Consider the following 27,628-nt stretch of genomic DNA (forward strand, 5'->3'; position numbering starts at 1 on the left):
TATGGGGCTAGCCACCCTTGTAGGTTTCCTTTTATGGTGTTTTCCTGGCTATTCTTGTATGTTTGTTTTTCCATAAACACTTGAGTATTATGTGGTCTCATTCCACAAAATAAAGCATATTGCTACTTTTATTGAAATTCTGTTAAATTTAAATTAACTTAGACCTGATTTATTTATAATTTTGAATCATTCTATCCAAGAATAGGGGATGTCTTTTCATTTGAGAAAGTCTAGTTTTGTGTCTTTAGGAAGTAAGGTTTTTCTCATATAGTTTTTACAAATTGTGATAAATTAATCCCCAAGTATTTAATCTTCTTTGTTATTGCTGTAAATGGGGTTTTCTCAAACATGAAGTCTTCTAATTGGTTATCATTTGTGTAATTGAAGGATATTGACTAGTGTGTATTGATACCCTGCTGCCTTACGGAATTCTTTTATTGCTTGAGTTAGTTTTATCATTGATTCTTTAGGATTTTTGGATATACTATATATTTTTGGTGTAGTATCTTCAGAGAGCTATGTTCACTTATTCTTCTCTAATTCTTTTTTTTTTTTTTTTTTTTTTTTGCGGTACTGGGGATGGAACTCAGGGCCTTGTGCTTGCAAGGCAAGCACTCTACCAGCTGAGCTATCTCCCCAGCCCTCTTCTCTAATTCTTATGCCTCTAACTGATTTATCTTGTCTAACTGCATTGATTAATGCCTCAAGTACAATGTTAAACAGCAGGAAAGGTAGTGAGCATTCTTGCCTTCTTCCTGATTTTGATTTTAGCAGAAAGTCCTCTATTGGTTCCCCATTAAGTAAGGTACTGGCTTTCTGACTAATCATGAGTGATATCAGTCTGTATTTATCTTTATTTTTATGGGCTGCCTTTTTCGGTTTAAGTATCAATGTAATATTTGCTTCTTAAAAGAAACAGGGAAGTTTTACTTCATTTTTCATGCTCTGAAACCATTTATACAGCATTGGAGTATATGGAGGTTTAACAGAACTCCTCTGAGAAACCACCTGTATCTGGTGGCACGACTCCTTAACAACTTCTATTAACAACTATGTATATAATATATATTTATATTCATATATTATATATACATATACATATTTTATATGTATAATTTTATATATAAATATAAAGTGTCTTTCCAGTTCCTTGACCCATTTATTGATTGAGTTCTTTGTATTTTTGGTGTAAAGACATACAGGTGATTAATAAATATATGAAAAAGTATTCAACATCTCTAGTAATTACAGAAATGCAAATTGAAACAGCTCTAAGATTTCATCTTACTCCAATTAGAATGGCTATTATCAAGAATACAAACAATAATAGATGCTGGCATGGATGTGGGGAAAAAGGCACACTTTTACATTGCTGATAGAGTTGCAAATTGGTGCAGTCACTCTGGAAAGCAGTGTGGAGAAAACTTTCCTCAGAAAACTTCAAATGAACTCACCTTTTGACCCAGTTATCCCACTCCTTGATTTATACCCAAAATACTTAAAATTAATGTACTATAGTAATGCAGCCACATCAATGTTTATAGCAGCTCAATTCACAATAGCTAGATGTGGAACCAACCTAGATGCCCTTCAACAGATGAATGGATAAAGAAACTGTGATATATATACACAATGGAATATTATTTAGCCATAAAGAAGAATAATATTATGGTATTTGCATATAAATTAATGGAACTGGAGAATATCATGCTAAGTGAAATAAGCAAATCCCAAAAAACCAAAGGCCAAATGTTTTCCCTGATAAGTGGATGATGATATATAATGGTGGTGGGGGGGTGGGGTGAGAGAAGAATGGAGAAACTTTAGATTATGTAGAGGGAAGTGAGAAGGAAGGGGATATGAAAAATAAATGGTGGACGAAGACAGACATCATTACCCTATGTACATGTACGAATATACGAATGGTATGAATCTACATCGTGCACAACCACAGAAATGAAATGATGTACCCCATTTGTGTACAATTAATCAAAATGCAGTCTATAAAAAATAAAAAAATATAATATATATAATTTTAATTAAGTATCATTCAATTCCTATTTTCTTTCTTTCTTTTTTTTTTCTGCGGTGCTGGGGATTTGAACCCAGGGCCTTGTGCTTAGCAAGGCAAACACTCTACCAACTGAGCTATATCCCCAACCCCCTATTTTCTTGAGTTTTTTTATTAAAAATAGATACTGAATTTTGTTTAAGGTTTTTCCAGCATCCATAGAGAAAATCATATGCAGTTTCCCTTCTTGGATCTAATAATATGGTATAAGATACTAATATATGTCCTAGTATTGAACCAACCTTCCTTTCCTGGAATAAGTTCTATTTAGTTATGGTATATTAATTTCTTAATGTGGTGGTGTATTCTGTTTGCTAACTAACTTAGTGTTTTTGAATCAATCATGAGTGATATCAGTCTGTAGTTATCTTTATTTTTATGGGCTGCCTTTTTCGGTTTACGTATCAATGTAATATTTGCTTCTTAAAAGAAACAGGGAAGTTTTACTTCATTTTTCATGCTCTGAAACCATTTATACAGCATTGGACTTTGGAGGTTTAACAGAACTCCTCTGGGAAACCACCTGTGTCTGGTGGCACGACTCCTTAACAACTTCTATTTCTTCTATGGAAACTGATTTATTTAAGTTTATTAGTTTAATGACACCATCTTTTATCAGTACATCACAGTCCAGATGTCTTAGTTTACTTGTTGGCAGGGCAGTAATGCGTCCTTCAATTTTTTTCTTTCATTTTTTTCTCCTTTATTCCTAGTTGCCAAAGGGCATATTTTCTTTCCTTTTGCCTTTTGTTCTCCCCCAGAAGCTTTGCATATGGGAGACTGCTTTTGTAAATTATACATACTTTTAAATCTTCTTCCTGTTTCTATTTAGATTTTCTAAAAGTATTCTCAGACTTAGGATAGATTTAATTTTTTTCTGGTGGTTTTAGATCAATCTTAAGACCCACTGCTAGTTCCCCTCTTCTGTATACCTTTGCTGAATCTGCCCTCCCTTACCTTATAAAAAGAGGAAACATACTGATACTTGCATTTTCTTTTTACTTATCAGTTAATTTGGTGTTTGGGCATTCTTTGTCCTCAAATAATGCTGATGGGGTATTTTTGTGCAGTTTTATTTCCCCCATCTTGTCCTACAGTTGTTTTGAAGGAAACACTGGGCGATGGGAGGCTAGTATAGTACCATTATCTTCAGCAACCTGGAAGTCTCCGTGTGTATCTTGATTAAAAAAAAAATCTATTCGACTGCCTCTAACAAGCAGATTTCTGGGTATCAGCACTGTAAATCTAAAGACTATTGAGCACATAAAAGTACTGCTTCTTATACACAAACACTGCATGGGCCACCCCTAATGGCTGGTATTAAGAGTGAAAATCCATGGTTGGATTTGCAGAGAGTAGGCTACCTGTTCTTGCTTTGGCAAAAGCTCCTTGTTTTGATACCCAATTGTCATTCTCATTTTCACTACAACCTAGACAAGGAAAATTCTCCAGGAATTCTACCTGGAGGCAAAAGAGTTAAAATAAATGGGTTTTTGCTTAGTATGTGAACACATCTGACTGGGACACCCTTTTCTCTCCTTACCTCCCTCTACCCCCCCACCCTAATCAGTATCCTGCCACTTACAAGTCCATTGAAGCCAAAAGTTCAATCATGTGGACAGAAGTTGATCCCAGGCAATTTCTCTTTCATGTTGCCCTTGGGATAACATTTTTACTATAAACTTTTTACATTTGGCTCCCGGCCTTGCCAAACAACTCTTTAGGCCCTTTACCACTCTAAAGCTGTTTTCTGTGATGAATTAAAGAAAAGGTTAAAATATTATGTGAAAATAGGAATTTGGAAGCATTTGTTTGAATCTCTTCCCTGTAGCCCAGGTCCATAGTAGCTGCATGTTCCAAAGGAATCATTGGAAATTAATTTCCTAAAGGTTAAATATCTAGCAGGGCTGGTCTCTCTAATAGGAAACAAATATAGTCTGGCTATAAAATTTCAGAATGTAATAGTAGGATGAAAGAGATACTATCTTTTTAGGGATCCTTTCTCTGAAATCACCTCTTTTACCACTTTTGCCAAGGGAGGACTCCCAGATGGGCTTTAATTAGATACACCCCTTGATTTTTCAGCTTGCAGGGTTTTAAGCTAAATTGGTTACTCCAGTTTCTTGTGAGCTCCCCTTGGAAAACTTCTGATATAGATTAACCAACAAGATACTAAGCATCCCTTCTTCCTACTTGTAGGACCTGTGGGGTTAACTTTGGAGCCATTGCCAGATGTCACCAGACAGATATCTCCCTTGGAAATTTAAAATATCCCATGGACCTCTTAGAAGTTCACTGAAGTGCCCTAGGGAATCTCAGCACATAGTTTGGGAACCACAGATATATAGCTTTATAGCCTTTGTTCCTCCCTCCCTCTCTCTGTCTGTGTCCACTATACACTCAGATATTTTTGTGATCATACTATAAACAATTTCATTAACAGTTTAAAACTCCCTGATCATGAAATATAAATTTTCCATGTCATTATTCTATCACAATTTTTTATATCTCATTCATATATATTCATATATATGTCAGGAATTCATTAAATTAAGCTCCTATTGCTAGATACCTCTGGTATCTATAATTCTCTTTTGCTATTAAAAACAGTGCCTTGATGAACATATTAGTGAATAAATCTTTACATATACTGATTATTGCCTTGCAATAAATTCCTATATATAGAATTGCCGAGTCAAAAGGGTACAAATGTTTAGAAATTAGAGTTTTACCCTCTGAAAAGGGTGTAATAATTTATATTTCCTCCAGTCTTAATTGCTAGTAAACATTACAGGTTTTTAATCTGCTGGGAAGAGTTGTAATATAAGTGATTATAGATTAGGATATCTAGGTATTTTAGGCACTGTGGTGGGCACTTTCACACATATATGATATAATCTTATTTATATAACATCATATTAAGTGTTAACAACCTTGTAAAGTTGAAATTATCATCCCTATTTTATGATGAAGAAATTTGGATTCAGAAAGATACAATAATTTTTTCCAAATTATACAACCAAAATGTGTAGCTGGGATTTGAACCCATTTAGACCTATGATCTTATCACTATGTCACAGATACCTCAACCACTTGAATGGCAAATGATGATGATCATCATCATCCTAAGGTCTGAAATTTCTGGAGTACTTATTATACATCAAGCACTGGTCACATTTTAACACGTCCAATTCTTAGTGACAAACCTATGAGGTACTATCTACTCTTATCCCTGTGATACTGAGATGATGAACTTCTCCAGGATCATACAGCTCATATGTGGTACAGAGCTGCTATTCAAATGCAGGCAGTTGGGCTTCAGGGATTATGCCAGTAATGACCAAAGTACAATATAATAGCTGGTAGAGTTGTGGAAGACTACATCAGAATCTTAACATGAATGCTCTTTTTAAAGGAAGAAAAATGACTTAAGTCTCATAGATGAATGAATGAGAGTTACTATCTAAGAAAATGTCTATCCAGCAATTTTCTAAAAAAATACGAATCCAGGAATTTGGTTGCAAATGTCCTGTTCTTATGTACCTGAAACTTTTATTCATTCTGCAACATCAGGTCTGAGGTACATGACTTGAGTGGAAATTCTTCTAATGAACTTGGTGACCCAAACTCCATTAGAAAACTGAAACAAAATTTCCCCAAGTTATTTAGAAATGCTAAGTATTATCAATTGAGATGGGCAAACTTTACAAAGTTTACATAAGTGTCTTATTGATGACCCTGTTTTATTGATGTTTGTTGGGTAAATGAAGCACCCTCAGTGCTATTCATTATTTTAAGGCCTTCCTATAGTCTTACTTTGGTATTTAGATGTTATTAAAATTATGCAGATTATGAGAAAGGGTTATATTTTTATGTCGTTTCTGTAAACACTCAAAATTCTTCTCTCTTACCTCCCTGCACAAGAAACCCAACTTAATGAGCCACAAAACATGTTATAATGAATGGGGAAAATATTTTTAGTATTTTTATGCCAAAAATGCCTCATTAAAAACAAATGCTTCGGCAAGCAGATTTGAGCTTAATAAGAACTTCTGCTGAGCAGGGCCCTTTATGACAAATCACTAGCATGTATAACTGCTCTATCTGAAGAACTAGAAAACCATAAGAGGCTCTTACCTCCCTTTCTTATCCTTGAGCTGCATCACAGCAACGTAATGAGTGCGACATGACACTTAATGTGCACCTAATGAGCACTGAAGGACATAGAGCCTACTATCCAACAGCAAATAGGAAAAATGTCTATATATGTCCAATATCACTCAAAGTCTTAATGGATATGTTATATCACGAAAATTCACTTAGGTGAAATCTGTTTTCATCTGGATGTTTGCTTATCTTGGTACACAAATATTCTGCACTATTTTGCATATTGTATAAGCCATAAGGGTGCGGGGTTTAGAGTCACACAAATTTAATGTCAAATAGAAGCCTCAATTCGTTCTGACACTGTTTTAACTTCTTTAGACTTTGGGCCTCAAGTCAGAATAAGAAAGTAGAGTGCAGACACGTAGGCAGGCAGTCTGGGCTGATTTGGTCACAGAAACCATTGTTCCTCACTTCAGTGACACTCATCTCAGAGGCATGAAGTCCTCACTTGTCCCCACTGAGGCCCCAGAAAGCACTTCTGGTGTGATGCATTTGCAGCAGCCGCTTGTAGTATTTGCAGGTGTTTTGAGTTGGGATCAGCTTCATCATCTGTGACCTATGCTTGGGGGCTCAGGCTGTTACAGCCATATCCACCCCACCTGGGTAAGGCTGAAATCACCAATGGTGATGATGTCACCGAGGTAGCAAGTTACTCTGGAGAATTAGCTTCCTTTGTAGAATGGGAAAGCATGGAATGGTGACACAATTTCTCTTCAGGTGGTGATTTTCTACATCACTTAAGTTCTCCAGCTTTTCCCACTGAGTTGGCCATGTTATCACTTGAGTAATAGCAACACTAGTTGTGGTTGACATTAATGGAGGTCTTACTTGGTGTCAGTCAGTCACTGTGCTAAGCTCTGTCACATGCCTTATCTCATTTCATCCTCAAGCCCTGTAAACTCAATACTACTGATACCTCTATATTACAGATGAGGGAACTGAGGGCAAGGAAGGTAAAGAACTTACCCTACATTCTTTACCTTGTAAGCAGAACTGGGATTTGAAGTAAATTTTTTTTCTGGTTTTATATTTCTTAACTAGTATTCACTGCATTGTGCAGCCAGTCAATTACAAAATATGTTTGTATCCCCACTCTATTTCCCCAAAGAGGCATTCCTTTCAGAAATGAATAGGGGAAAATGTATTTGTTCCCAAGAGCCATGATTTGCTCTCCCAGTCATCTCAGCCTCCCTCACTGGGAGGGAGGAAACTGACTCCCAAACTACTCATGTCTCCTGACCAGCAAGCGCAGGGCTGCAGTGACCATCAAGCTTACCGTTAGGAAGTGGCGGTCCTTTACCTCACGCCTCCTCTGGCTGTGAGCTGGAGGGTAGGCTGGCAGTGGTGGAGCAGCTATGGAAAGAGGGACAGCAGCTCTCTGCTCTCGGCGATCACTTCGGCTCCGGTGTTCTGACAGGGCAGAAAATACAGTAATACTCATAATCACTTAGCATTTTCAATTTCTCTTTTCCACTTGGGAGTATTAGCAAAAGGCAGTTAAAAAAAAAGTGATCTTTCATGAATCTAGATTGTTTATATACCAAATCATATTTTCAGAGTGGTTCCCAACTGAACTTTCACTTATGATCAGTTATTTAGATACATCCATTTCAGTGGGTCCATCTCATAATCTTCGTAAAAAATGGCTTACTTCTGAGTTCAGTGTGCCTCATTTCAAAACAATATGAGTTTTAAAAATGTTCAGGATAATGGTGAAAGATCTGCTGCCATTCATGCTGGAGTGAAATTAGAAACAAACATATTAGAGTTCCCCAGGCTGGGCACTGGAGTCAGCTCACACTGGCACAGGGGAACTAACTGCTCTGGATTCAGGAATTTGTGTGAGTCAGTTTTTCAACTGTTAGTACCTGGAAATAGACCGTGGTGGGAGTATTTATATCACAGAAATTGGTAAGGGCCACACAATAGGCTTTTATTTATCTTATATTTTTTTCCAGAAAACTGGGTGACCAGCACACAATTGTAGTCATCTAAGCTCTGTCACCTATGCATGAAATTTAGAGTACTTTGAAATCCTTGACTCCCAGAGAAAGTAAGGCAATCCCAATGACAATATTTGTCTGATTTTGGAATAAAGCTATCATTTGAAAAAGCTAAGAAGTATCTATGTGTGGGATTAAGGGGTCCTGATGATATGCACTGAGATAAGTCCCTGTGTTTGATCCCAGCACCACACACACACATACACACTCACACACAGACTCACCCACATATACCAAGAACACAGTTTAGTTGTTTGGTATCTTATGTGCACCATCTCAACAACCCCACCAAGTGGGCACTAATGCTCTTCCTCTTTTGTAGATGACCAAACAGACTCAGGGAAGGTAAGTCACTATGGAGCTATGAGTGGTATAGCTTTAGCTCAGTGTCTTGCTCTTGACCCCTACTTGACCCCTTGCAGGTACTGACTTGCAGGTACTGTAAGGTCCCACTATACCTCACTCATTGCAGCAAGATTTCTTGGGTTTGACACTCTTTAATTATAATTACATTTTACCACATTACAATTCTTTGAACACTGATACCTCAAAATAGAGTATTTGGCAATATGTAAGATAATACCGAGTTTTCTTTCTTTTCCTTAGCTAGGAAACAGAGCTAAGCTGAGCCTTCAGGTAACGTCTTTGCTCTTTCTCCAAAAGCCCTATTATACCCCTTTCTATGCCTGTGTTGATAAAAATACCATCTCTCCATCTTTCAGCCTCTTCCACTAGAACTTGGTCCCTAGAGGAGAGATACAATGTTTTATTCAGCTTTTGATTACAGGGTCTACAGTGCCTGTGATATGGTAGATTTTCAATAAGTGTTTGTTGAGTGGCTAAATTAACAAATGAAAGCTTTTATTAAAGCCTAGTTTTTTTTTTAAAATTGGAATGCATTCCATAGTCTATATTTATTCTATAATTATAATGGGCTTTGTTGGTGGTGCCCTCAGTGGTAGGTGCTTCTCTGGGTCCCATTGCCTGTTTTGATCCACTTCCCTAATGTTGGCCTGATTCTTCTGATTCTCCCTTGCTTTATTCAGCGTGCTGCCTCTCTAAACTAGGAACTAAGCACTCTGGAGCTTTCTGATTTCCATCCATGTCTCACGTTGCTGTCTGTGGGCCTCACTGCCTGAACTGCTGACTTGGTATCTGTGTTAGGAAAATGTGATAGTATCCTTCATCTCCAGTTGCTTGGGATTCTTTCCAAAAATGTTGGCTCCCATTTGCAATCAGAGGGAAGTCCTCCAAACCACGTAGGTGGTCTTTGCTAAATTGCCTCCAGAGTCAATGTTTATCAGGAAGACATTTTAAGATAAATGTCTTCCTTGTTAAAGTGCCCACCTCCAATGCCACCCTCATTTTTCTCTGCAAGCAGAGAAAGCTTTTCTAAATGGGCAGCACCAGAAAACCTTTTATATTTTAAAACTCATCAAGAAGAGTAGAATACAGGTATTATTGGTTAAGAAGACACAAAGGAGGGGGGAGGAGTCAGGAGAGAGATCAACTCAATTTCCCATTCAATTGCTCCTCTCCCACACTGTCTTAAATATAACTTTTTCTTTGCCCTAGGCTGGGTGTAGGCAGGCCAGATTAATGACTCTTTAGTAACATTTTTTGCTAGTGGTGTGGTAGGGAGACTATATGTCTACTAGAGCCTGAAATTGCAGTATCCATACAGTAGAACCTTGGTCCTTATTCCCTTAGACCAATGGAACTTTGATCCCCGTCAGAAACTTGAAAGGAAAGGAAACATAAAATATAATTATCTCTTTATAGCCACTTATTAATCTCTCTCCCTGTTTTATGAACATAAAACATGGCATCACTTGAAGCTATTACTGGCTCTGAGCATTAAAAAATGCTGAGAAAAAGGGGGAAAATAATTGGATTCTAAATAACTCGAAATCAATAGAGATGCTGCTTCCTCTGGGGAGACTTCCTTGAAACTCCATGGCATGATTAGGTAGGTGCCTTTCCTCTCAGCTCCCATATCACAGGTAAGTATTGAACTTACCTGGTTACATGTCTGTCTCGCTCAGTAGACCAGGAATTCCTTGTGGGCAGAGACAACACTTTATTGCTTTTTGAATACTGAGCTCCAGCACAATGCCTGGCCTTTGATACAGTTTGTTGAGGGGTTTGCTATTACGCAGATCTCGAAGGCAGCCAATTTCTAGGTTTTAATCTTGGTCCCCCAGCTCCCTCATTATAGCCTCATTTCCAGAAGGAACACAGAGCTGCAGCCACCGCAGACTCCCTTGTCTGTGCTTCATCATCCACTCCCTCCGGGTGGAAGCCAGCCTATTCCAGCTGTCCAAATAAAGAACCTACAGGAAAGCTCACTGCGGCATTTGCTGAGCCAGGCCATGTGTGAGAGGTCAGTATTATTCATGACCACCAGATGGCAGAAGTGGATTATGCGGATAAAAACACTGCTAAGCTACTGTGTTTCTTGGACAAGGTTAAAAAAAAAAGTCACTTTCTAATTTTAATTCTACACTGCATGTTTTTAATTCTATGATGTCTATAATTCCTGTTTATGGCTCTCTGCAGTGCTATTAAAACTACTACACCCAAGATTTGCTATTGAGCCAACCACAAAATAAGCCAGTCTGTGGAGGGCAAGACGCAGCTCCATAGTCTTCCATCCAAACCCCAGGAGGCCCCATATCCCTCTCTCACTACCCCCAGGAGGAAGTTCAGAGAAAATTGATATTGGCACTTGCTATTCTTCAGTTCTGCCATTAAGTCCAAACCTGACAAAGCAGTGAAATGTGATAGCTTAAGAGCAGCTCAGTGTTATCTGGTTGAATCCATAAAAATCTAATCAGGGAGGACTGATTAATAATAATAAAGGGATAAAAAGAATTATGTCTAAAGGGCTAATGTTACTCAAGCTCTCTAGTGATCAGATCTGAGAAAGTATTTAGAGAGAATGATCAGATTTCTCTGTAGTCATTTTGTGCCCTCAATGTTCAATCAGTTTTCTGTAGAATTTGATTCATTTCCATAAACATTCATTGAGGACTATATGTTGGGTTCATGCCAAGTACTGTGAATAAAATTAATTGGTAAGATATTATCCTTTCCCTTGAGTTGCTCATGGATTAATGGTGGAAGACAGGCCTACAATGGTTAGGTATGACCAAAGGTTACAAGTGGCACCATGAAAGGATACGCAGGAATGGCAGGAGTGGAAATGAATATTTCCAGGTGGCTTGCACTAAAAATTTGTTAAAGAATTTTTTAGCCAACTATTAGTGGAAGTGAATGGTAAGTATGCCAGAGATACTTCAAAAGGACACTGACCCTCACCTTTGATTGTAAGTGTCACAATATCTGCCATTAACAAAGGGATTATTTGAAATAATTGTTTTAGGGGTATTAGTGAGGTAGCTCTTTCATTAAAAGGAAAATGACAATAGGGGAAAAGGCAGAAGCCACACAAATGTGGAAGAAAATAATCCAACAATATTTATCCTCATTTTATTTCTCCATCTTGATAATAATATTAACATATTTTATATGCATGATGTACTTTCAAAAAATACTATTCCCTAAAAGAGTGTAGGGAATTTGGAACAAAGACAATAAATGTGTAGACACCATCTGTCTCCATAGCAAGAATCCAAAGACCAAAAGAGCTAGCATGCCAACTTCTGATGTCCCTTTTAGGGGTTTTTGAAAGGATAATGCTCAATTTTAGTTCCCTTATCCCAATTAAAATTGTTTTAAGGAAATTGAAAGTAACTAGTGTAAGAAAAAGCTATACTTCTACCTTGACTGTTATGTACCTATCTCTAGCACTGTCAGGACTGTGAGATAAATGTAAAAATAAAAATATATTTCCATGAAACAAGGTGTATGGCAAAGAGGAAAAAGACCTCTGACTGGGAGTCCAGAGGCTCAGGTCTGGATTCAGACACTACCTAACCTGCTTTGTGTGACCCTGAGCAAATTTTCCCATCTCTCTAGGACACCATGTGCCCCGCGCCCCCTGTAGGATGAGGATATTAGATCAGTTTGCTGGTTCTTAACGGAAACCAAAGAGCCCTTGAAAGGCTTGTTCTGGCTGTTAGAATGATTGGGCAGGGGTCTCAAGCATGGCAGCCATCCTGTGATGTACACAATGGTCAATGAAAAAGAGTCCCAGGCCCCACACTATATTCAAATGTCCCATCCAAATATAGGGAAAACAACTAGAACTTATTTTTGAGTCAAACTTAACTCTCTAATAAATTATAATCCAAAGTATTTTTTCTCTCATATCTAATATGTGCTGAATGTGCTGGATTTTATGGTTGTGTCCTCTTGTCCCCCCAGGAGTCTTTCATTTTCCTATGCTTTTTGTTTGGAATGGTTTCTGACTGTCTATATTTAATCAAAACTTATTTTTGATAGGTGAAAACATCTAACTGCTTTCACTTTGTCTTTTAATGTAGTTATAACTAGGTCTTTACATATATATTATACTTTTCTTTTTAATATCTCTATTATCATATTTAGACACTAATGTTAATTTTATTTATTGAAATTGTTTTATTTTTTATATTTTTATTGGCACATTATAATTGTACATAATGGTAGATTTGTTGTTACATATTCGTACATGCACTCAAAATAACAATATAATTTGGCCAATGTCATTCCCCAGTATTTCCCCCTAATAATGTTAATTTTAATGTGTTTAGGTAGGTTGTATTTCCCATAGATTTCATTCAGGATAGAAAAGGGAGTATTTCCAGGTACTTGCTATAACAAAGGGAGATGTTGGGACCAATGGGACAGAGAGCCCCTGGATGGGCAACCTCTGAGTCCTCTCCCAGAAAAGCCCCATGCCTGGATCAGTTACCTCTTCGCAGGGCTTGCAGGCTCTGCCGGGCATGGCGGTGCAGCTCCTCCACACATGGAGGCCGGGTGGCCGGGAGGAAGATGTTTCGCTGCTGGTGCCAGGGTGCACGGTAGTACACGCTCAGCTTACTCTCGATGTCCAGGTTGGAGACAGCTGCAAGACAAAGAGGCGAACAGGAATTCAACATCAGTGGCTTTAAGTTATACATTTCCCAGACTCTGGGCTGTAGAGGTGAACAGCCTGGGTGGAGTGGAAGTCTGCACTGCTGGAGTCTGGGAGTCTGGGTGGAGTGGAAGTCTGCACTGCTGTATTTACATGAAGAACTAACTTGAAGCAGGACAAAAATTGCAAGTTTATAATACAGATAGGGACAAACTTTGCCCCTAAGCCAAGGGATAGGAGACCCCAGGACACCAATTACCTGCCTAGGATCAGTTAACTTCCTCTCCATTCCTTGACTCCTTGCACTCTGGTACGGTACTTCATCAACCTTGACAAGCCTATGGCCCATCCACTTGGGGTTGCGGGTGTGGGTGGGAATTCTGCCATCCAAGAACGTACAGGAAAGCCTCAGAGATGAATACAAAGTTTGCCTTAGCCCCAGCCTTCTGATCATAGGGCAGTTGTACTTCTGTGTGCTATTCCTGCTGTCCACCTGAACTTTGGCCCATACCCTGCCCTGCTCTCTGTCACCTGAGATTCCCTGGCCCTGAGGTTTCCTTATCCTTCCCTCCATTTCCCATTTTCATTGCTTGCTACCTTTCAAGGTATTGCCCACTTTCCTTGGTTTCACCCAGGGTGAGCACAGCTTTAATGAAAGCAGTTCAGGGGCAATGGGTCTTAAGGGAGGAAACTGCAGACAATATGGTACTTGCAGCTCATCTAAGAGATCAAGGAAGGAAAAACAGAAAAAGAACATTTAACTCACTACTGCCTTTATATATACATGGTACCTAGGATGGAACCACTAACAGTTGAAGATGAAACCTTATGGAAGCAGGTGTTAGGACCCAGGAGGATTCTGATTAGGAAGTGGCTTCCCAGAGGATCTCAGGAGCACTGGGCAGTCTGTCAGCCTCAGGAATGGTGAGAACAGGCCCAGTTGGCTTCACTCTCCAAACCCACTGTCCAGACCCAGATGGTTGGGCTGGGCTTACCCCACTCCTCCCAGTCTCATCCCTTCTTTCTGCTTCTCTTCCTCTTTATCCAGTGTGTGATTTGGGGGTGCTCTCCCTAACCATTTATCCCTGTACCCCAAACAGAATTTTGATTCCTCTCTGAACCTTTTCGCTTTGAAGTCTGGCCTACCATTTCACTTTGAGAAATCTTACATGGAACAAGACACTCTATAGAAAAAGCAGAAAGGAAAATGGAAAAGAAGGGAGGATACTTTCCTAGAAGGGGAATAGAAGAAAGAAAATGGAAAAATGCAACCTTTCGATGATCCATTTCCTCCTCCCCCACCAAGTACCAAAGTTATTTGTGGTTTTCTCTCTCTCTTTTTTTTTCTTTTTTGGGTGCTGGGGATCAAACCCAGGGCCTTGTGCTTGCAAGGCAAGCACTCTACCGAGTGAGCTATCTCCCCAGCCCCTGTTTTCTCTTCTAATGCAGTACCCAACAGTGTTTTTTCTTCTAGAATAACCACAAGAATTGCCAATAGAAACAAAGACACATTTCTAATGATGTGAGGAAACATCACACGGACAGAGTCAAGGGGAAAACACTGTGCCTCTAAAAATGTCCAATAGAACTTTCTGTAATGATAAAATTCTCTACAGCTGTGCTGTACAATAGTGGCTGCTAGCCACTCGAAATGGGGATAGTGAGTGAAGAACTGAAATTTTAACTTCATTTGATTTTAATTCATTGACATTTACATAGCCATATATGGCTATTGTATTGGGCAATGTGGCTCAAGAATAATCACAAATAGTCAATTATATTTTCTCACCTTTGGCCACAGAGCAGATAATACATTTTGACCTAGGTTTATTCTTCCTTGGTGTTGGATAGCCAATGATTCAAGCTCAAGGTATGTAGATTGCATGATTAACTCTCTGGGTAGGGGGAGAGTCTTTTTAGGGACATTCTATGGAGCCAAGAAAAAATGGCAGCAACTTTTCTTTCTCAAGTTACTCTATAACCTCAACTTCTTCCTTGGAAACTGTAAGTGCTTCGTGAATCAGTCAGGGTTCACAGAGTTCTAGAGATAAGAAAGCCTAAGAGGGATCACTAAGGGAGAAAATGGTCTTTTCAGATCTCAGATGAGGAATGGGGGGCCTTGGTGTAGAAGGGGAGGGCCAGATCTGGATCAGAGCTTTCTCTCTCTCCTGTGTAAAGTAGGGGGTATCCTGAAGACAGAAGCTTTACTTAGCTACCCTTGGAGGAAGGCTCTGTCCAGCTCACTGCCTAAGATTGACTAGAAAATCAGCAGCAGTCAACTCTGGTCCAACAGGGCAGAAGTCATTACCAAACTAAACAGAAGCAACTATGAATTCATATGCTGGTAACAGCTTGGAGAAGGAATAGAACAAACATTAAGTTTGCCTTTGGAAAAAAGGGACAAGAAATTCAGTGGGCAGTCCCAAAAGTAGAAGGGCTTCTGGGTACCCCCGACCCTAGGCCTGTCTTTTACAGAAAGGTGACAGCCAGGAGGCAGGGCTGAGCCCAGGTGACTGTAGGTAAACCATAAGACTCTTATAGTCCCTCATTCCCTCAGTGCCACAGGTCAGAAGCTCAGGGTATTGGGTTTGACAACTCCTCAGAAACCAGGTCAAACGTTCATGGCTCCTCAAATCTTTGTGTAGGGAAGAGTTGAGCTCCTGCTATTTATCTCAGTGTTGGTCTGAAGAAAAGACTTATCAGAAATGTTCTTCAAAAATGCAGAATTTTGACTCCCTGAACCAGAATTTCCAAGAGAGTCCTGATAATCTGTATGTTTGAAAAGTGCCCTGAGGTTACTTTTATTATCAGGCAAGTTTGAGAACACAAAATGTGTTTTGAAGATGCCTTGGGATCTTTTGGGAGTGAAAGGAATTGGGTAATGTGGGAGAAGGAAAGAGATTGCTGACAATGGAAATATCCATCCACTCATGGAACATTTCCCAATCAACTATTACTGCTAGGTTCCTTGATGCTGGGATTCAGCACAGAACAAACACAGAGGAATCCCTGCCCTCTTGGGCATATGTCCTCCGACTTTGTATGAAAACAGTTTAGATGTCCTTATGTCTGGAAGCAATAGGTTAGAAGAAATGCCTTCTGGCATACTCTTTCTGTTCCCTAGGGTTGGTTTATGACCTCTAAACTAGAGGATTTAAACACCAAAAAAGATTATAGTTCTTGCTCTTTGTTCTGTAGTAGGTGATCCCAAATTTCAGAATAAATTAGCATAATATAAAATAAGGGCAAAGAAATTCAGCAAACTTTTTCCTCTTTACTAAATATTTAATATCAAAAAAGTATTAATTTTAGAGTTTTTTGGCTGCTAAACTCTGCCTGCTGCTCAGGACTGGGGATTTGCAGATGCAAAGACTAGCACATGAATTCCAGTATGGATGGCCAAGTCACAGCTCCTGGGAAGAACCAGTCCTCACAAGAACATTTTACAGGGTCAGGAGGTCCCCATCTTTCCCTATCCCAAATCTTTTTCTTTCTCCATTGAGAGGCTATAATGGATTTCTGCCATGCATCAGCAGGTGCACAGTTCACTCATTAATTGCCACAGTGGTGACTCTCTCTTAGAGAAGGAAAGAGCATGACTTCGCTCTCGGTTACGTCCTTTTGTCACAGCATTATGTGTCCATGGGAAGCAGACGGACAGGTACTAATGGAATTCTTTCAGGGAAAACTATATCTTTTTTTAAAAATCAATTCCTTCTGGGTGTGGTGGTGCATGCCTGTAATCCCAGCAGCTTGGGAACCTGAGGCAGGAGGATTGCAAGTTCAAAGTCAGCCTCAGAAACTTAGCGAGGCCCTAAGCAACTTAGTAGAACCCTGACTCTAATTAAAATACAAAAAAGGGTGGCTCATTGGTTAAGTGCTCCTGGGTTCAACCCCTCGTACCAAAAAAAAAAAAAAAAAAAAAAAAAAAAAATTCCTTTTTCTGATTACCATTTCAACCACAGTTGAAGCCATTCTCTCATAAGTTTGCTCCACCAGTGCCATGGCATGGCCACCCCACATCTTCAGGCACACTTTGTCTTCCATTTTTAAATGTCATCATTTTGCTGAACTATGCAAAAGAGCAAGCTTAGTACTCTTAACCTTTGTTCTCATAAAAATGGAACAAAGAGAAGCAAGGTTTTTCCTATGTTTATTTAGATACATTTGGGGTTCCCTCTGTGGTAGGGAGAATTCTAGGATGGCCCCTAAAATTCCTGCCCTCTCGAGTATATAACCTGCATAATCCCTACTTCCTGAGTGTGGGAATAACCTGTGACTTCTGTTACACTATATGGCAAAAGGGATTTGAAGGTTCCTATTCAATAGACTTTGATTTAACCAAGAGGCGAAGCATCATCTTGAATGGGTCTGCCTAAGCTAAAGGTGATGGGGTCGGGGAGGGGCAGTGAGCTCTCTGCCACATAAAAAGAATATAGTAAAGGATTCTGCCATTCTCAGTATCATTCGTAGCATTAGGTGCAACCAAGAATTGAGTGAATCTTTCAGGCAGTGCCTAGAAGGGGCCTGGGAAGATTTGTTACATCCCAGAAAGACAAACAGCACTGTAAACAGACACCACAAAACCAAACGGCTGAAAGAAAATGCCATCATAGAAAATGCCCGTAGGGCAGTGGGAAGTCTTTATAAACTAATCTCACTTCATTCCCTGGCCCATGCTGGAGATAATGGAGTTGTCTAGATCTTGATTCAGAGTGACATGGGTGAAAGTGTGGGTGTGATCATTGGGTTCCTTGGAAACCAGCTGACTTAGACATTGAGAAAACTAATGGCCACCACTCCTTTAGAAAAACCAGGCCCGTTTCCAAGAGCAAGAGGAGGCTTGGTTTTAGGAACTATTGGGAGGGGGGAAAAATCAGGAGCAAATATAATCTCCAGCCCCCAGGATCCCCCTGCCCTGCTAGAGTTGGTACCTAGCTGATTGTGCCTGCCCTGGCCTTATGAGTTTCTTGCTGCCTTGAAGTTCATCACCCCTGAGACAAATGCAAAATGCTTATTATTAACCTCCCTTCCTAGGGAGCCTCCTTATCTCAAGTCTCTACCCCTGCCACTGTTTTTCTCCATCTCCTGCTTTGTTTTCCCAGGGTCTTCAGAATTTAAAAGGTGGGGGGGGGAGAAGGTGACAGCTAAAATCAAACTCTGAGTACTGTGTATGGTGAAAATATCATAAAGATATGCCAAGTGAATCAGAAATGGAATTTTTACCTCTCTGAAGGAGAGAGGCATTTTTTATTTGTTCTTTTTAGTCACACATGACAGTAGAATGTATTTTGACATATCATACATACATGGAGTATAAGTTCCCTTTCTTGTGGTTGTACATGGTGTGGCGTTTCATTGGTCCTATATTCATATATGAAGTTATGTCTGATTCATTCTACTGTCTTTCCCATTGCCACCCCCTTCCCTTCCCTCCGTTCTCCTTTTTCTACTTCAATGTACTTCTATTCTTTCCTCCCCCCATGCTTGTTGTGTGTTAGCATCCATATATCAGAGAGAACATTCGGCCTTTGGTTTTTGGGGACTGACTTATTTCACTTTGCGTGATTGTCTCCAGTTCCATCCATTTACTGGCAAATGCCATAATTTCCTTCTGAGAGAAGGCATTTTTAAAAAATGTTCTTAGAGGGTCTACAGCATACACTTAGCCACACACAGCTTTGCTAACCTTCCTTCCTGCCCTTCTACCCATTATTTTCACACACATCACAGTTTTTTGGCCAGGATCATATCCCTGCACAAACTATCCATTCTGATGCCCCCATAATAGAACAATGAGGAATATTATACATTAATACATTGGTAAGTGTCTGAAATAGTGTCACAGATATCTAGTCAGTTTGCTTCTTGGTTCCCTGCTATGCTGAAGCCATTCTCAGCAGCCATCAGCTTGGTGAGCAAAATGGAAATCTGCTCAGTCTGTTGCAGCTGCCTGAGTTTCCAGATCTGCTGGGAGATTGGAGAAGGGATTTCACCAAGTGAGACCATTCATTCCAACCTGTTCTTCCTTCCTTGGCAACCAGCCCCTTGCCCACTCTGCTTAGTAGCTGAGAGGAGAGAGCAGGGTAGGGTACAGGGACAGTAAGAACCGCCAAGGCTCCTGCCACCTGCAGAGCAGTCCAAAACTAAAGCCAGGTTTTCTGACACTGCCCCTGCTGAGTTTCCTTTTCTGTAGAACCATAATAATTGAGACTTGTTCTCCACTAGGGGCAAAGCATCTAGTGTAGACCCCCTGTGCATCAGAAAGATCTAGGTTTCCTGACACTTTTCAGCACCTAAAAATATTCCAACACCTACAGAATAGAAGAATATGTCTGTGTGTTTACACACTAAAAGAATCTAGAATGATTTTGCCCATAGAAATATTTTTCCCAGCTTCTAAAACAAAATGATGCTTCATACCAGGAGGGCTGCTAATTGTCACTGTTGTTTTAATGTCAGACATCTATGGAAAGACCATTAGGAGCCTGTATTCTAGTTGCAGTTCTGTTACCATGTGACCTTGTCCAAGTCATTGAACATGTCTAGAGCTCCAGTTCCCCATCTTTATAAAGTAGGGGTTGGCATCTCTTATTCCTTTCCTGCTCACTTTGACTGCCTCTGCTTTCCACTAGTCACCAAAATCTACCCAAAAAGACTGCTAAAGCAATGGCAGATTGGGATGGTGGGTGGAAAAATAGGGATTGATCACAGGAGCAATGGAATCCAGAGCAAGTTACTGAACTCTTTAAGGGGGCCTCTGTCCCCTACTCTGTGAAATGGGAATCACAGAGCCTTCACAGACTAGTACTAAGGTTCCAATTCAATGATAAAAGTCCTTGGTATGTCACTGCTTAATCAATATTAGTTTCCTTTCCTGTACTGGGAACAAAAGACCAAGAGGCCAGGAGCAGGGTCCAAGTTCAAATGAGGAAAAGTCTGGAGCTCTCCAAGATTATATATTCTTTTGTTCATTTTTAACTTCTCCTGTCTTCTTAGTGGGTGAAATATAAACAAAGATGAGGCTGCTAGAGATCACTCTTTGGGCATCGGACATTCTGGAAACTGAAAAGAAAGCTGCCCATAAGTGGGGAGACTATGACCTCTCTGACAGGTACAGTATCCCCAGTCTCTGCTATCTGTTGACTAGGGCAGCATTTAGTGTAATGACTTGGAGGTCGTAACTCTCAATATTGTACATTCTCCTTAGGAGCAGTTTATAATTTACTTGTTTATCTTTAGGTCATCTGCTAACATGTTCTACACCATGAGCTTCCTCCAGAATGTAAGCATGGAATGATGTCACAGGTCTGCTACTGTTCTAAGAAAATTGCTTTAGGAATATAGCAGAGTCGTGGGATTCTACTGCTGGAAGGGATCTCGGAAATTATGGAGTTCTGTGTTTTTTCAAACTGCAGGGCATGACCCATTAGTATACTGTGAAATCCATTCAGCAGGTCAAGATTAGCATTTTTAAAAAACAATGAAATAGAATAGAGTACAACAGAAAATATTCCAGTGCATTGTATTGTTTTGTAAAGCTATTGTTTATTATTTCTGGTGTGTGTGTGTGTGTGTGTGTGTGTGTGTGTGTGTGTGGTGTATACTTGGTTGTGATATAAAACTGCATTTCTTACTCTGGGTAGCAGTCAACACACTGTAAAAGCCACTGTTTAGGCAGCCCCTCTTATATTTTTATGAGGAAACCTATGTCCAAACACTTGACCTAAAATCTGAGTTTTGGAAGAGACAGAACTCAAAGCCTAGGTCTCCTGGGTCCATGTACTTCCCAGGGCTGGCTTCTGTGCCCTAAATGGCTCTTAGTCATAATTTGCTGCCTATCACTTTTCACAGGTTATCCTTTGACAAAACAAACAAACCAACAAAACAAAAAAATTCTTCACCCAGACTCTATGAAACCAGCCATTTTATTTCAGGATTCCAGAAGCTCTTCAGTTCAGGGAGCAAACTTTGGGATGACCCAGCCACAGAAACCAATGTTTGCCCTGTGTTCTCTTATAGAGCCTGGGTGCCCCAAAGGTCACCCCTGCCAAGAGCTACTCTGAAGCTACCAGAAACAACTAATAGCTACATCGAGGCTAACACTGTTACATTTTATCATGGGAAGATGATACTGATGAAAACCTTTGTTACAGTAATGGAAAAACATGAACTCCCTTTTTTTTCCCTTTCCAGTTAAAGACACAAGGCTGGGTAACATGTAGCTACTCCATATATGAAATACCTGAATTCCTTGCCTTTCCTATATTCTGTCCCTCTGCATTCTGTGCTTTCCAGAACAAACAACCCAGAAGGGAATTGGCTCAGGGAAGAAGGGTGTGATTTGGTTACTTTGGTTGCCTTGTGTACATACAATACTCGTAAGGCTTGCCATGTAGCCATCCTCTAAGCCTCTCTTCCCCCACAACATTCTCATCTCTACCCCACCTCCAAGCTTCCCTCCGAGTTGCTGGGACAGTTTTCCACCTCTTCTTTGCACTCCTCTCAGACTTCCTTAGATGGTTACGTACACATACCTTAGCTCTGCAACCATGTCCATACAGTCCTGTCAAGAGAAGTCACATCTTGGGGGGCTGAGGAGATAGCTCAGTCGGTAGAGTGCTTGCCTTGTAAGCACAAGGCCCTGGGTTCAATCCCCAGCATCCCTCCCAAAATAAATAAATAAAAATAAATAAATAAATAAAAGAGAAGTCACATTTTATACTTCTTTACAATCCTGGCAATACCAGGCACTGTCCCATGTAAATGCTTAAAGGAATTGTGTTTGATTGCTTGTGTTGCTTATTAATGACTCCCTGTAGTTTGGCAGGGAAATGAAATTGGCACAAATAGCTCAAGTGAGGTTTTGCACCACTATGGGTTTTATTTATCTACAGAATAACAATAGATGAAATTTAGATCCGATATAAAGAAGAAATTCTCAACCATAGGAGTCTAGAGAGGGGGCAGACTAGCATCAAAAGAGGTTAGGGCAAAGGCCAATGCTCTCTCTGATATGCGGATGCTGACTCACAATAGGCAGCGGGGTGACGGGGAGGAGTGGAGGTTCATGAGATTGGACAGGGGGAATGAAGGGAAGGGAGGGGAATGGGAACAGGAAAGACAGTGGAATGAATGGACATAACTTTCCTTTGTGCATATATGATTACACAAGCAGTGAAACTCCACACCATATACGACCACAAGAATGGGAAGTTACACTCCATGTAAGTATGGTATGTCAAAATACATTCCACTGTCATGTATTACTAAAAAGAACAAATAAAACATTTTTTTAAAAAAAGAGGTTAGGGAGGAGAGGCAGAGAGGGAAGTGTGGCAGCAGAAAGAAAGCAAAAACAGAAGGACTGGGAAAGCAGGTGAGGAGGGCACAGTCTTGCATGGAGAGTACATATGGCCCAAAGATGTTTTAGAAGACCCTCTAAGCTATAGATAACACTGACTTAGGGAAGTACTAACTTTGTTTATTTGGCAAGGGAATTGAACACAGGGCTCTTAATCATTGAGCCACATCACCAGGACTCCCCTGCTTTTGTTTTGAGACAGGGTCTCACTAAGTTGCTTAGGGCCTCGCTAAGTGCTAAGTCCCTGAGGCTGGCCTTGGACTTGTCATCCTCCTGCCTCAGCCTCCCAAGTCACTGGGACTGCAGACGTGTGCCACCTTGCCTGGCTTTAACTTGGTTTTTAAGTAAGAAAACTTATTGGATAAAGTTGACATGTCTAGCAGTCCAAAAAATCTGGACATTCATTTATGTTCACACACTTGGATTGAGCAGCTACTTTCTTGAAGCTTTGGGCTAGGAATCAAGGGACACACAGATGTCCATGGCAGGGTCCCTGTCATCTAAGTGCTTATGGTATAGTATTTATTCATTCACTCAATCTTTTTTTTCTCTTTCCTTTCTTTCAAACATTTATTACATGTCTAGTATATATTAAGTAAAAGGGTTACAAAGATTAAAATTCTCTATTACACACACACAAACACACAGAGTCTCTTAATAAAATATAATTTTCGAAGACTTCTCCTATTCCCAATAAAAGAGTAGAATTCTGTGGAAAGTTCAAAAATATCTAAAATAGGAGAAAAACCATAGATAATCTTGTCACCTAAGGCCCTATGAGCTCACTAGCATGTCTCCAAGCAGTTAATTTTCTTGTGCATTTTTATATAGTTAACATTTGACATACATGCCTTCTTGAATACTTTTTAAAAGTAAAAAGAATTTTCCCTTGTGGATAAAATTCTTCATATAATTCCTCAGAAACAATATTTCTTAACAGTTGCATAATATTCTACCACACAGATATATTGTAGTTTAGTCATTCTCCTAGCATTGGACATTAGATTAGTTCCAATTTATAAAACACACTGCAATGAACATCTCTTTTAAAAAATCTTTACCTAGTTCATAGTTTCCTTTGATTGTGAATGTCCCATGAGCTGAACTTGAAATTTTGCTGTCCTTCGCATGAAGAGGCCTCTCCTTTCACTGTCAGTTTGCAATAAAGGCTACCAGGGCACTGTTTACCCCAGGGCCCATCTCCCTAATCAAAGGGATGGGAAGCAGACTGGAGATATATATCCTTATATATCCAAGTTGTATCCTTTTAAAAACACCCAACACGAAAGTGGCAATTGTCAGGCAAATAGATAGAAATCATATAGTTTAAGTTATCATATCCATAGAACACACATAATAGGTAAAGGATTCATATTTGTTTCTGTCTAAATGTACCATTCCTGGCTCAACAGTGCTGGTGGAAATATTTGTTCTGAACAAGGAACCATCATTGTATGAGAGGCTGTACCAATACAAACCATGTTGTTGGGAAACTTAGAAGGCTACCCTCAAAGACAGACCTAAATATTAACATAATGGTTTAAAGTATTGCTTCTCAAACTTCAACATGCCAAAGAATTGCCTAGAGATCTTGGTTAAAAAAAAGAAAAAGATATTGATGTATGAGATCTGGGATGGAGTCCAGGAATTTGCATTTGTAATGAGGGCCCAGGGGATGCTGATGTTGTCAGTTGGTGGACCACTGAGACAAGGCAACAAGGTAGGTATTACATTGAACCATATTACATTGGTGATATTTGACCATTTTGGCCTACAAAAGTTATCTCAATAGTTCAATCCAATAGTTAGATCAACCCAAAGGTTACCGTTAGTAGAGGGGCCACTGTTTCTTAGATGGAAGTTGCTAAAACCAGCAACTGGGACTGAAAATAACCATCTCACCAACAAGTCATGAACTCTTTGTGCCAGTTTTCCAGGATTCCATGCCTGAGCCTCCTGAGGTTGAATCAGGAGGAGAAATGTAGGCTTGGTCCAGTCCATGCCTCATTAGCTCACATTCCCTGAAGAGACTCTGGTAGTGCTACCAGTTTGCAAACAGCTTAGAGCATAGAAAAGATATTCCTGATCAGAAATAAGGAATTTGATCTTTCAGGAGAGACAAATGAATAGTGAAGAGCAACTTTCAAAATTCCAAGAATTCTTTAAAAGTAAAACCCTTTTGAGAATGTCACAAATCTGTTTCCATTATTTGCAAAGAACTATATGAAATTGATTGTAGGGAAGCCCATGAGTATCAGCCTTTGGCACTCTTGGCCCCTCAAGAGCAGGCGCTCCTTGTGGGAATACAGAAAGGAAAGAAGTCACAGTACTAACAAAGATTAGTATATTTTAAAGTCCCTTCACTCCTGCTCAAACTAAGATGTAATGTCATAACATGACATATGACATTCCAGGGAAGAAAGTGCAGCTGGCTTGGGAGAGGCAGGTCAGAAAAAGCATGAGAAGACCCTCCTTTCTATTTAGGAAACTGTGCATGCAACAGCTGGATAACAAGGAAGAGGGTCCTATTTCCCAATAGGGTTCATGGAGCCTCTTTGGTCCTCAAGGACAGATGCACTTGGCTTGGTTAGACTGTGAAGCAGTGAGGTAATTAGCATGTGACATCGAACTACATATGCTAATAAGTCTCCCAGGTAGAGGTTAGTCTCTTAAAATTTACTAAGAGATCATCAGCAATGATGGGGGAATTTGAAATACTTATAATGGGCCCCACACACCACCGCTACTAAACTTGTTTAGAACTATTACGTGCTAATTAGTATCTTCATAGGCAGAAAATAAGTAATGCGCTTTGTTGGGCCAACAAAGAAGCTATAATACATGAGTCTGCAAGTCAAAAGGCATTCTTCTCCAAGGAACTTTCCACCCCAAAGCCTAAATATTTGTAACGAGTTCTGTGCTCACCATAAAGACATGGCTAGATGAGTGGGGATTACTTAACCCAGGATGTATTCAATCTGGTGTCAGAAATGATGGGTTCCCTTGTGACTCAATTAACCTGGGTCTAGCTAACTTTGCAGAGATACCGAGGGAGGTGTCCCAGATTCGTCTTGCACAATTGCTGCTCCTGTCTTGGAATCAGCCCTTTCTTCAAGAAACCCTGGCTGCTCTTAGATGGAGCAGCCTTTAGATACCACACTCTGCATACCAGGGGGATTCACATTGCTAGGTTGTCATTAATTCTAGGCTTCTTCAGTAGACACTACTAGAAGACAGGTAGACTTCAGAAGGTAGGAAAAAATCATGAGTTTAAACTGCTACTTCCAATTCAAATCTAAGATTACAGGTTTTAATTTAACTTCCTTGATTTCATAATTGATCTCTTTTCTCTTACACCGAAAAATCTTGAATCCTAATGACAGTGACACAATTACTTATTTGAATAGTTGCAAAATGATTGCAATATGACAAATGAATTCAGTTTTAGATTTTTTTCCTTTGTCTTCAGAGTATCTTCTACTAAAAAAATGCACAGTAAAGGGGACTTTGAAAGTCACATGAAATGATTGAAGGTGCTGAATGTGATGATGTTAAGGTCCCACATACTCTTTTGGGTACATAAAACAAGAAAATTATGATAGACTCCCAGTCTCTATTCAGGTGGAGCTAGTTCACAAATAGCTAAAATCCATTGAAAGTTATTGCGTTTTAAATTTACAATTCATCTGAGAAAAATCTCCAAACCTTCTTGCCCTTCATGCTCATGTGCCCCACGTGCCATCATATTTAGAGAACTAAGAGCCCCTCCCCTTCCTTCCCCATCTCCATCTCTGGTGAACTCTGCCACTGGCCCTCAGAGGAGCTGGGCTGGCTCTGTTGAGTAACAGCACAGAGAAGCCCACGCAGTGGTGAGGACAGCCTTTGATCTCCATAAAACTTGAAAACTCAAGCCTGGAGGTCTTGGCATTTATCCCAGAGATCAAACACTTATGTTGGCACCTGCAGGGAAAAGGGAAATGAGCTAGCCTTTTTTGAATCCAGAGCCTATGATGGAAACTGCACGAGCAATGGCAGAATCTGCCAAAGGCCACAGACCCATCAGAAGCTGCAAGGAGCCTCCATGAGGATTTCTCCACCAAGGATTTGGTGAGTGGACCACACACAGGGATCAGACAGCTTCACCCATGAGTGACTGTGAATGGGCCCAAATACCAAGGAACTCGGTTGAATCAGATGAAACTGACATTTTTTTTAGGTAAAAATAGTTGGATATCAGCAATTTCCTATGGTTCGACTTTATAGCTTTTAATAAGCAATTGAGGATCCAAAAATTCAATAATCTTTCAACATAGATAAATAACACCCTACTTCCCCTCCCAAGTTGAAGGCATTTCTGTTGCATTTGTCTTCTCAGGTTGATTTGTTAAAGAGGGAGGCTGGGGTGGGAAGAGAAGAGAGCAGTTGTAGCAGGCAACTGATACTAGAGGGTCACGATAGAGAACACAGGTCTTGGGCCCCAGTATTGGCTGGCAAGGTGCAGAGGCTCACAAGAAGACTTTGAGCCCAGTCCTTCTGTGTTAGTCAGCTTTTTATTGCTGTGACCAAAATTCCTGACAAGAACAAGTTAGAGGAAGAAAGGTTTATTTTGGCTCACAGTTTCAGAGGTTTAGTCCATGGTCAGCTGAGTCCATTGCTTTGGGCCAAAATGAGGAAGAATATCATGGTAGAAGGACACAGCAGAGGAGTGCTGCTCACTTCATGGTGCCCAGGAAGCGGACAGAGAAAGGGGAAGGGGACCACAAAGATGAACCCTTCCAGGGTATGTCCCCAGTGACCCACCTCCTCTAGCCTTGCCCCTCTAGTTTACCACGCAGTCCTTTCAAGGTAGGATGCACTGATTTGGTCATAGCTGTCACAATTTATTTTACCTCCAAACATTCCTGCATTAGCACAGGAGTATTTGGGGAACACTTCATTTCCAAACTATAATACCTTCCAAGTAGACTAGAGGCCCTATCTAAATGCACTTGGGTCTAGGAAAG

General features: G+C 40.0%; 1 protein-coding gene across 1 annotated transcript in view; it reads right to left on the reverse strand.

Moving 5' to 3' along the window:
• NHS (NHS actin remodeling regulator) overlaps positions 1–27,628 on the reverse strand; it is a 333,348-nt gene that overhangs the window by 40,826 nt on the left and 264,894 nt on the right. Inside the window, exons 2-3 of the mRNA XM_079123121.1 lie at positions 13,100–13,252; positions 7,515–7,648 (exon numbers count right to left, since the gene is read on the reverse strand). Coding sequence (XP_078979247.1) covers positions 7,515–7,648; positions 13,100–13,252 — 287 coding nt within the window. The remainder of the gene's footprint in view (positions 1–7,514; positions 7,649–13,099; positions 13,253–27,628) is intronic.

The sequence above is a fragment of the Sciurus vulgaris genome (assembly GCF_902686455.1).
Source record: "Sciurus vulgaris genome assembly, chromosome: X".
Taxonomy (NCBI): Eukaryota; Metazoa; Chordata; class Mammalia; order Rodentia; family Sciuridae; genus Sciurus; species Sciurus vulgaris.